Source organism: Erythrolamprus reginae, chromosome 6, assembly GCF_031021105.1.
Source record: "Erythrolamprus reginae isolate rEryReg1 chromosome 6, rEryReg1.hap1, whole genome shotgun sequence".
In the NCBI taxonomy this organism is placed as follows: domain Eukaryota; kingdom Metazoa; phylum Chordata; class Lepidosauria; order Squamata; family Dipsadidae; genus Erythrolamprus; species Erythrolamprus reginae.
The window spans coordinates 15,629,656-15,641,859 of record NC_091955.1 but is presented as its reverse complement, the minus strand read 5'-3'; the positions used below and the strand labels follow the sequence as shown (position 1 = coordinate 15,641,859).

Here is a 12,204-nt window from a genome sequence, read left to right as displayed (position 1 = left end):
TAGGAAGGTCCTACTTCTCCCCCCCCAGCCAAAAACTCAAAGCCTATCTGCTGGATACGGGCGATGAGTGGGACAGAGCGGCGCGGAAGCCTCTTGCAGCAGCTGCCACAGCCACCGGCTTCGGCGCCGCTCGTCCCGCTCATCGCCCGTATCCAGCAGATAGGCTTTGAGTTTTTGGCTGGGGGGGGAGAAGTAGGACCTTCCTAACTCCCCCCCAGCCAAAATCACAAAGCCAGGCAGCCCCCAGCAGCCAAAGGAGCCTCCTGATTCTCCCCGCCCTGCCCGACGCCCCACCCTGTCCTGCATAATGTCCTCTGCCGGGAGGGCAGCGGCGCCGCAGACCGGCTGGAAAACCCCAACGGCCCGGTCCGCGGACCGGCGGTTGGGGACCTCTGATGTATGGTACCAGAAGATTCAATGTGGAATTATAATGAGAATGAATGGAGTTGTAGTTTTCTTTGACAAAAAAATATCTTAATAAATATTTTTGGGGGGTTGGGGGGGTAAACAAGATTTGTATAAAGATCATAATGATTGCCCTTCTATACTGTATATAGCAGTGATGACAAACCTTTTTTTGCTTCACCCCCGCACATGATGCACAACCTCCCCGCACATGCGCAGAGGTCTCACTGAACCCTACAGACTCCTGAAGTCTTGAGATGGCAAAAAACCCGCCCCAACCGGAAGTTTGGAAACAAATTTCCAGTTGGCCCGTTGTGCCATTTTTTGCCACCTCTAGGGTTCAGGAGGCTTTACACCGGAGGAGAATGAAAACACCTGAAAAGAAGACTGAAAATCAACTGGCGTGCACTGGAGCTGACATATGGCAACACTGCGCATGCCCTCAGATATGGCTCAACGTGCCATCTGTGGCACACTTGCCATAGGTTCACCATCACTGGTATTTAGTGTGTTTTACATTGCATAATGTAACATTGCTTTGCTACCATTTCCCCTGTGAAATGTAATTACCAATTGTCTCTCCTTTATGTCACTTATCTTTTCTTCCTTTCATATATCTTCTCTATTTTTATATCTTTTCTCCTATCCTTTTCTTTATATATATTACTACTTGTCTATTCTCTTCAATGTGTATTGTGTATTGGACAAAATAAATAAATAAATAAAATAAATAAAGGTCACAGGCTTCCCTTTTTTTTGCTGCAAAGAATCAATGAATATTCATGGTTGGTTTCTGTTTTGTCAGGCTCTCTGGTAGACTTCTCCCAAAAATTCACAGGTACAAATTTCAGACACACACACGTTTGAAAATTCAAAACAATGTTCTTTATAATGAAAAGTCACTTAAACTAAGCCCTCTTTTGGAATAGCAAAGAGCACTGGTCTCCAAACAAACTGGTAATTTGTACAAGTCGCTTCTCAATTCTGTGATACTTAGCTTGCAGCTGTGAGGCAATTCACAGCCCTTCTTCTTTCACAAAGTGAAACACACTTTGCTCTGGTTTAGTTTCAAAGCGGGGAAAAATCAGCACACAAAAGGTCAAAGTCAGTAAAGCAGTCACGAAACACAACGATCAGATAATCCTCCACAATGGCCAAACCCACAGGCTGCTATTTATAGCAGCCTCACTAATTACCACAGCCCCACCCAACCACAGGTGGCCTCATTTTCTTTGATAATCTCTCAGTTGTTGTTGCCTATGCATCACTCTCCGCATGCGTGGCTGTATCATTAACTCTTGTTCTGAATCCAAGGAGGAGCTAGATAATTGATCTCCTTCTGAGCTGTCTGCCACACTCTCCTCCTCCCTGTCACTCATGTCATCTTGGTCAGAGGAGCCTTCATCAGCAGATTCCACCGGGGGCAAAACAGGCCTGCAGCATGTGGATGTCTCCCCCACATCCACAGTCCTTGGGGCAGGAGCTGGGCCAGAGCTAACTACAACAGTTTCCTACCAAGTTTGACATTTTAATAATGTATAATAAAAGGTTTTAAAAAAAATGTATTTTAATGCCAATGTATTTTTTGTTTTTATCTTTCCTCTCAAAATATAGAATCAGGCCTCAGTTAGCCAAAGAGAAGATAGAAGGATGCCACATCTGCACATTAGTCACACCTGGTGAACCTCAGGTGTTTCTAGGAAAAGATAAGGCCTTCACTTTTGATTATGTGTTTGATATTGAATCCCAGCAAGAGGACATCTACTTACAGTGCATAGAAAAATTGATTGAAGGCTGCTTTGAAGGTTACAATGCTACTGTATTTGCTTATGGTCAGGTAAGAATCGAATAATTTTCTGATAAAATGTTCTCTGCATAAAAGAAGGAAAATTTGGGCTTATTAAAACACATTCAGATTTTGCCAGAGATAAGAATTACAGATTTGATTGATAAGAAATTAACAATATACAGAAAATGTACATGGATAAATAAATAGTAATGCAGCATCAGTGTGCAATATTGGGGCAAGTATTTTGAAAGAGATATACATAATTATGCAAGCTCCTCTGAATTAGAATGGCTTCATTCACAATCTACATTCATTTAAATTCTCCTGAAATACTTTGGAAAAATCACAAAAAGGAGAGGACTGCAGTAAAAGATATGAGAATACCGGTATATTGTTTTTGATGGTCAATTATGTTTTGTAATGGCTAGTTCTGGGATTTATAGGCCTGCATAATTTTTTTTCCATTTTTGCTTGTAATTGAGTATGATGACATTAGTCACATTCAGGTCCCAAAAGTGGAATCTGAAGCCAATTACTGATAGTCCTCGAATTCCCAGCATTGTTGCATAAAAAGCTCTGATAAACAGAGAGAAAATAAGGACAAGTATAAAAAATGGAAAGAGGAATACAGTGATCCCCCGATTATCGCGAGGGTTCCGTTCCAAGACCCCTCGCAATAATCGATATCTCGCGATGTAGCGGCACGGAAGTAAAAACACCATCTGCGCATGCACCCCCCTTTTTCCATGGCCGCACATGCGCAGATGGTGGAGTTTGCGTGTGGGCGGTCGGCCGCCCAACAGCTGATCTGCTCTGCAGCGCGGCAGCAGCGAGGAGCCGAAGATGGGGTTTCCCCGTTGCCCAGGCAACGGGGAAACCCCATCTTCGGCTCCTCGCTGCTGCCGCGCTGCGGAGCAGATCAGCTGTTGGGCGCCGCCCAGGCAAAGGGGAAACTCCAAGATCGCTTGCCGCTTGCCCGTTCACCTGCCTGCCCGCCTGCTCGCTTGCAGCGCGGCAGCAGCGAGGAGCCGAAGATGGGGTTTCCCCGTTGCCCAGGCAAAGGGGAAACTCCAAGATCGCTTGCTGCTTGCCCGTTCGCCCGCCCGCCCGGCTGCTCGCTTGCAGCGCGGCAGCAGCGAGGAGCCGAAGATGGGGTTTCCCCGTTGCCCAGGCAAAGGGGAAACCCCAAGATCGCTTGCCGCTTGCCCATTCGCCCGCCCGCCCGGCTGCTCGCTTGCCGCTCGCTTACCGCTCGCTTGCAGCGCGGCAGCAGCGAGGAGCCGAAGATGGGGTTTCCCCGTTGCCCAGGCAAAGGGGAAACCCCAAGATCGCTTGCCGCTTGCCCGTTCGCCCGCCCACCCGGCTGCTCGCTTGCCGCTCGCTTGCAGCGCGGCAGCAGCGAGGAGCCGAAGATGGGGTTTCCCCATCTTCGGCTCCTCGCTGCTGCCGCGCTGCCGAGCAGATCAGCTGGTGGGTGGCCGAAGGAACCTTCCCTGGGTGCCACCCGCCGCTCGAGAGCAAGAGGGGGAGAGATAGAGAAAGAGAGAGAAGGAAAGAAAGAGATGAGAGAGGGAGGAAGAGTGTGAGAGAGGAAGAAGCAAGATAGAGAAAGAGAGAGAGAAAGAAAGATGAGAAAGGAAGGGAGTGACGTCATCGGGTGGAAAAATTGCGATATAGCGATTCGCAATGATCGGGATCGCGAAACTCGGGGGATCACTGTATACAGCTAAAGCAGAATAACAGCAAATGGCCCAAATCTTCAACAACAAAGTCAGGAAAGCTCAGATTTAGAATGAACTACGACTTGCAACAAATGCCAAAAATTACTTTAAAAATATCTTTCAGCATGTAGGAAGCAAGAAAAAATCCAAGGAAACAATCAGTCCGCTAATGGGAGGAGATGGCAAGGAGGTGACAGATAGGGAGATAGTAGAATTGTTGAATTTTTCTCAGTTTGTCAGAGAGATCTTTATGCAGCAATGCTAGTAATTTGAGGACTATCTGTAATTAATAATAATAATAATAATAATAATAATAATAATAATAATTTATTAGATTTGTATGCCGCCCCTCTCCGAAGACTCGGGGCGGCTCACAACAAACGATAAAACAATATATATAGGCACAAATCTAATATTAAGAAAAAAAAAACTAAAAACCCTATCATAATTAAAAACCAAACAGCACATACACACCAAACATAAATTATAATAAGCCTGGGGGAAAGGTGTCTCAAATCCCCCATGCCTGGCGGTATAAGTGGGTCTTAAGTAGTTTACGGAAGACAAGGAGGGTGGGAGCAGTTCTAATCTCCGGGGGGAGTTGATTCCAGAGGGCCGGGGCCGCCACAGAGAAGGCTCTTCCCCTGGGGCCCGCCAGTAATTGGCTTCAGATTCCACTTCTGGAATCTGAAGCTTATGGAGGACACAAAAAGGAGAAGTCTCCGATAAAAGATATGATAATATATTCCCTCTGATGTCCAATTATGTTTTGTGATGGCTAATTGTTCTGGGAATTATAATCCTTAATAGAGCTACATTAGCATGGAGGGAAGCAGGCAATAGTAGCAACTGTAAGAAGGAGCTAGTTGTCCCAGTAGACCACTATTTAAGTATGAACGAGCAATGTGCTGCAGCTGCCCAAAAACCTACTGCAGTCCTATGTTGCAGCAGCAGGGGAGACATGATAACTCTCTTCCAGTATTTCAGGGAATGTCGCAGAGACTTATTCTTCAAAGCAATAGGTGGAACTAATATGTGGAAGATCATTAGAGAGATCGAACCTAGAACTAAGGAGAACCTAGAACTAAGTGGCGTGCATAAGTGCACCAGCGTGCCTACTGTCTCCTGTCCTAATGTTTCTCTTTTACTAATATCATGTACACTGCTCAAAAAAAATAAAGGGAACACTTAAACAACCCAGTATAACTCCAGGTAAATCAAACTTCTGTGAAATCAAACTGTCCACTTAGGAAGCAACACTGATTGACAATCAATTTCACATGCTGTTGTGCACATTCAACTTTGTACAGAACGAAGTATTCAATGAGATTATTTCATTTATTCAGATCTAGGATGTGTTATTTGAATGTTCCCTTTATTTTTTTGAGCAGCATATATAAACATTGTTATATCTTTGTATTTGTATCAATACGAATTTGTCTGTCTGTCTGTCTGTCTGTCTGTCTGTCTGTCTGTCTGAATGAATGAAACGAACAAACAAACAAACAAACAAACAAACTCCCCAATGGTGAGAATAGTTACTCAGCGCAATGGCTTACCCTTGGAAGTGGTGGGTGGTCCATCACTGGAGATTTTGAGAGAAAGATTCGATAGCCATTTGTCCAGGATGGCATAAGTTCTGCTTGACCAAGATTAGACTAAAAGATCTCCCTTCACCCCTTTGAACCCTATGCTCTGTCCCTATTCATTTACTGACATGTGAAGATACAGTGGCATTAAACTGATTTACAACCGGTCCTTTGCAGCATTCATGTGGTCATGTTCCAGTGACTTGACAACCAGCATGTATTTATGATGGTTGTGGCATCCCAAGGTCACTTGATCATCATTTGTGACCTTCCAGCCAGCTTTTGACAACTGAAGTCAGAGGGGGAAACCAGATTCTTTTTTTAAATAATATTTTTAATTGTTTTTCAAATAAAAGACAAAACATTACAAACAAACATGAAAGGACCAGACGAAACACATAACATAGAAAGGAGCTACAATTGCTCCACTCAGAATAGAAGTTTTCTTAATACAAAAAGGAAAAACTATTATCTATCCATCCATCCATCCATCCATCCATCCATCCATCCATCCATCCATCCATCCATCCATCTATCTATCTATCTATCTATCTATCTATCTATTTATTGTTAGAGTTGGAAGGGACCATGCGGGTCATCAAGTCCAACCCCCTGCCTAAGCAGGAACCCTATAGCATCCTAGCCAAATGGCAGTCCAATTTCCTCTTAAAAATGTCCAGAGTATTGGAGTTCACAATGTCCGCTGGTAGGTTGTTCCACTGGTTGATCGTTCTGACCGTCAGGAAGTTCTTCCTTATTTCCAGGTTGAATCTCTCCTTGGTCAGCTTCCAACTGTTGTTCCTCGTCTGGCCCTCTGGTGCCCTGGAGAATAAAGTGATCCCCTCCTCTCTGTGGCAACCCCTCGTATACCTGTAGACTGCTATCAAGTCTGCTCTGGCCCTCCTTTTCTCTAGGCTATCCATGCCCAGTTTCCGCAGTCTCTCTTTGTAAGTCTTGGTTTCTAGACCCCTGATCATTTTGGTTGCTCTTTTCTGCACCTTCTCCAGAGTTGCAATGTCTTACAGGTTAGATCAATTCAGAGAAATAAACACATCTATTACAAAACTCTATATATAAACATTTCAATCTAATATATTTAACTATTATTAACTATTATTATTAAACCATTATAAACCAGATTCATTTAACAACTGTGGCAAGAAGGGTCCCAAGATCAGGTGCAATCCCATAGTAACTTACTTAATGACAGCTGAACAATGGAAGTTCTTGTCCTAATCAAGCTTGCCTGGTAGTCATAGGTAAAGATGTTTTGTGATTATCAACAAATGATATTTGTTTTGTCTAAAAATAGTGGTATAATTTAACCAGCTTTTTGTAATTATTTATACACTGTTATTATTTCTGTTGTGTCTAAATTTGGAATGCTGATAATTATGGAGTTACAGTCTAACATCATCTGGGAAAACAAGATTGGGAAAACCTGACCTTAGTACTTTTTGGATGGATGGTGGGAGATACACACATACATACATATATATACACACACACACACACACATATATATACACATACTGTACATATATATAGATAGGCAGACAGACAGATAGACAACAGATAGACATATATATATACTGTATATAGATATGTGTGTGTGTGTTTGTCTGTCTCTCTTTCTGTTGTATATATCTGTTATTTTGTTGCTTCTTGAAAATCCATAGCTATTTTGATTGTATTTCTGCATCTTGAAAAAAAGTTTCTTAAAGTTAACACAGGTAAAAATATATATCAGTTATGTTACTTACAATAAAACCTATTTTTAAAAACCATAATTTTTAATAGCATTTATTATTTATTTATTTATTAATTGGACTTTTATGCCGCCCCTCTCCGAGGACTCAGAAATCAAAAATTTATGTTTTTCATATTGAAATTCTGGCCTCAGTTGTGTTTCCATAATTATAATGTTTAGTCTTTTTAACTTTAGACAGGAGCTGGTAAGACTTATACAATGGGCACAGGATTTGATGTCAATATAATGGAAGAGGAACAAGGCATTATACCGCGAGCTGTAAAACATCTTTACAAGTGCATTGAAGAGAAAAAGCTTGCAGCTATTCAGCAAGGGCTTCCACCTCCAGAATTTAAAGTCAATGCTCAGTTCTTAGAGGTAAGTCTTTATAATAGAATAGATATTTAAGTATTTGTTTGTAATCATTATTGCAGAGCTTCCTGTTGTCGTGTGCGTAAGGAAATAGATTAATATTTATTTTAGTTGGGGAAATAGGAAGGGCATTGAAATTTGGTTCATATTGGGAATCTCTGCATCATGGAACAGTTTAAAATTATACTGCTATAAACACAAACTACAGTGTCCAAACATCCCATTCCAATAAACCATACAAGTAAAGTATAATTTAAAGTCAAGAAAAACCTTTGCAGTATTGATCAGCAAGATGATGCCTCCTCTCTCTTTATAAATAAAACAAGATTTGTCTTGTCTTAAACCCGTGTAATTTTGAAGGGTGTTCCCTTTTTTAAATGCCTCTAAATATAGGGTTCAGAATTGACATGCAGAATGTTCAAATTATAGTTGCCTAAACGTACACAGCTTCAGACACAGGATTCTCACTTTTTTTGGTCAAAGTAGCAATTGCAGTGTGTGTGTATCTGTACATGTACGTATGCAACGCAAATATAGATAGCACACATACATTTTGCTGTTGAAAAAAAGACACCCTAATGCACTTCAAGAAGTTAAGATTGACAATTATATGTCAACCTAATTGTATATTAGTTGGGTATACAGTATTAGCGCATACCTGATATTCTTAATTGAAAGCATTGGGTTGAAGCTTTTTGGCTAGTTATATGTAACAGATATAAATGCACAGATTAATTTGATTCTTTGATTTTGGTTTATAAAGTCTTTGATATTTAAATTGTTGCTACCATATTTTGTAGAGAAAGTGGCAGGCTATGAACAAAATAAAAACATTTTATTTCATTCCCTTTGGTTTTTGAAATAGATTTGTAGTTGAATTAAAATGTTCATGATTATTATTAGAATGATGTCTGGGATCCAGAAATAAGATTTGAAAATATTTAAAATAATAGAAAAATATTAAGTAAATATAATTTTTTAAGAAAAAAAACCCCATTCATTTTCAGCATCATGGAATTAACAGAAAGAGTGAAAATAAGTGATATTTTTAAATAAAAAGATGGTGCAAAGCCATATTAAAAAAAAAATATTGTATTCATACCACTAAATAAACAGATTGGCAAATAAGCTGTTTTATATGACATCATGGATGATACAATTCTTTATTAACCATAGAGCAAGAGGTAAATTTATAATTGTACTTATAAATCAGTAAGGAAAATCAGAATCTACCTCTTTGTATTTGCTTTCTTTCTTTGTTTTTACACTTTTAGCTTTTTAAAATATTTTTTTCTTTTGTCATACTTTGATTGTTTTCTTTCATGGATAGATAAATAATGTCAAATCTGCCAACTGGGCAGATTTTTATTTTGGTTTTTCTTAGTGCCTTTTTAACTTTTAACTTGCTACTTTTAAACAGATAGTAAAAATATGGATTCTTTATTACAATATGGAACCTAAAACGTAAAAGATAAAAATGAACAGATTGAAAAACAAAATTATATTCCCAATCTCCAAAAAAATAGAACAAAACTACCTTAAATTGCACTTTTGAGAATAGCAACGGGGCAAAAATATTCCAAGTGCACGAAACTAATAATCAAAATTATTCCTGTCTCACTCCCTATAGAAAAGAGTTCTGTATGTTGAAAAGAATTAGTAACTTTGGTCTGCTATTTGGAAAAATGCATCTAGATGAGGGATCTGAATAATTTAATTAAAATCTGCTACTGTCTTACACTTATTAATATACTGCTCAAAAAAATAAAGACAGTGTTGGCTGGCGGGATTGCGTGTGAGGGCCTCCTCTGCTCCGGCTCTGTGGAATCAACTCCCCCCGAGATCCGCACGAACCCCACCCTCTTGGCTTTCCGAAAGACTGTAAAACTTGGCTTTTCCAGCAGGCCTGGAGCCGGTAAATGGCTTCATCTTATCCCGGCCAAATGGATGAAGGTTTTTAAGGACTGTTTTTTATTGCTGTTTTTATATTGTTGAATGGATGAATGTTTTAATGTTTTAATGAATGTCTTCAACTCAGGGTTTTTTATAATTGTTGTTATTGTTTTTTATATTGCTGTTAGCTGGCCAGAGTCTGGGAAGAGTCGGGTGGCATACAAGTCGCAGAAACAAACAAACACACATACACACACAAATAAACACAAATAAACAAACAAATATAAAAAATCTTAGGCTAAATTATACTTTACAGAATAAACTTCTTAGGGGGCATGTTAGGAACGATGCATTTAGTTAGTTAACTGTTGAATTCTGTTACACAGCTTTTTACTCTTAGTAACATCATTTCCCCCTATTATTTTAGCTTTACAATGAAGAAGTGCTCGACCTGTTTGATTCAACGCGTGATATTGATTCAAAGAACAAAAAGTCAAATATCAAAATCCATGAAGATTCAGCAGGAGGAATATATACAGTGGGAGTCACAACACGGACTGTGAACGCAGAATCAGAGGTGGCTATGGGCAAATTACACTATTTCTTGAAAACAACCAAAATGTTTAATTGTTTATATTTCATTTCTCCTTCCAGGAAATTAAGTCAGCACACAAGATTGCTTTCATTTTTATCCTTATGTACTAACTTTAGAGCGAGAAGTTATAAGTTGCCTTAAGTCACCAAGGGAGTTTTGTAACTTTTAATCTCAAGTCCAGCATTTAAATTATATTGGTCTTCAGCCCAAAGCTGCCTTCGTAATATTGTATATTTCAGGTATCTACTCCCTTAGCTTTTTCCAGCTTTGCTCCAGAAGTACCAAAGTCAAGTTCTGTTATTTCTGCTGCTATGGAGAAATGCAGAACAAAGTAAGATACGACAATAGCTTGCTGTGAAAAACTGTAGCAGCAGTTCTTTTCTGTTTCCCTGTTTCCCAGGCTGTTGCTGAAGTTACATGAAATATTCAAAGCACAGTTACAGGGAACAAAGAGTGAGAGAGAGGCACGACAAGGGGGCATTGTTAGCATACTTGGAGTTACTATAACAACATAAGGTAGACTTCTATTCACTGGAAATTGATTTATTTTTGCACTCATGAGATTTAGCTGAATCCAGTATGGTCCAGAGGTGAAATCCAGCAGGTTCTGACAGGTTCTAGAGAACCAGTAGCGGAAATTTTGAGCATTTATTTATTTATTGGATTTATATGCCTATAAATTTAATAAGTAATAATAGCAGTTATACACCACTATACAAGTAGTTTGAGAATCGCCAAATAACACCTTTGGCTGCCCCAGATTGATTGGGGTGGAAATGGAGATTTTGCAATATCCTTTCCCCAGGAGTGGGGAGGTGTTCTGTCAGGCTCTCTGGTAGACTCCTCCCAAAAATTCACGGGTACAAAGTTCAGACACACACACACGTTTGAAAATTCAAAACAATGTTCTTTATAATGAAAATTCACTTAAACTAAACCCTCTTTTGGTATAGCAAAGAGCACTGGTCTCCAAACAAACTGGTAATTTGTACAAGTCCCTTATCAGTTTTGTGATACTTAGCTTGCGGCTGTGAGGCAATTCACAGTCCTTCTTCTTTCACAAAGTGAAACACACTTTGCTCTGGTTTAGTTTCAAAGCGGGGGAAAATCAGCACACAAAAAGTCGAAGTCAGTAAAGCAGTCACGAAACACAACGATCAGATAATCCTCCACAATGGCCAAACCCACAGGCTACTATTTATAGCAGCCTCACTAATGACCACAGCCCCACCCAACCACAGGTGGCCTCATTTTCTTTGATAATAATCTCTCAGTTGTTGTTGCCTATGCATCGCTCTCCGCATGCGTGGCTGTATCATTAACTCTTGTTCCGAATCCAAGGAGGAGCTAGATAATTGATCTCCTTCTGAGCTGTCTGCCACACTCTCCTCCTCCCTGTCACTCATGTCTTCTTGGTCAGAGGAGCCTTCATCATCAGATTCCACCAGGGGCAAAACAGGCCTGCAGCATGTGGATGTCTCCCCCACATACACAGTCCTTGGGGCAGGAGCTGGGCCAGAGCTAACCACAACAGGAGGGACTGGGGATTTTGCAATATCCTTCCCCTGCCATGCCTAACAAGCCACATCACGCCCATCAAGCCACGCCCACAGAACCAGTAGTAAAAAAAATGGATTTCACTACTAGTAAAATCTGGGGGGAAAGCCTTCTTTATATAACCCTGATAATTAATTATATGGTTCTGTAGATATCCACTGAGAACATAGGAAAGGTCCCATTACTTTTCAACTCTGGTACAGACTACCTATAAGTTTGGGAATGGGGTGGAAGCTGGTGTATAGATTACAACCATTTCTGTTACATCATTTCAAGGCATTATTTAAGGTTTGATTTAGCACAGGGGTATCAAACTCATGTTGTCATTGCGGCGTCACATGACATGTTGGGATTTTTTCCCTCCCTTGTTAAACCGGGTGTGTGCATGGCCGGCGTGTGACACATTTGGCCCGTGGGCTGTGAGTTTGACATCCCTGCTGTTGCAGAATATGAGCAATAGCAACGGTTTGGAAGGATGTACAATTAAAAACATTATTCCTAAGTAAAGTAAAATCAATATAAAAATAACACGT

General features: G+C 40.3%; 1 protein-coding gene across 7 annotated transcripts in view; it reads left to right on the top strand.

Moving 5' to 3' along the window:
* KIF21A (kinesin family member 21A) overlaps positions 1-12,204 on the top strand; it is a 135,445-nt gene that overhangs the window by 43,922 nt on the left and 79,319 nt on the right. For all 7 annotated transcript variants that reach the window (XM_070755331.1, XM_070755328.1, XM_070755325.1 and 4 more), the window contains exons 2-4: positions 2,020-2,242; positions 7,450-7,632; positions 9,947-10,096. In XM_070755331.1, the coding sequence (XP_070611432.1) occupies positions 2,020-2,242; positions 7,450-7,632; positions 9,947-10,096 (556 nt within the window). The remainder of the gene's footprint in view (positions 1-2,019; positions 2,243-7,449; positions 7,633-9,946; positions 10,097-12,204) is intronic.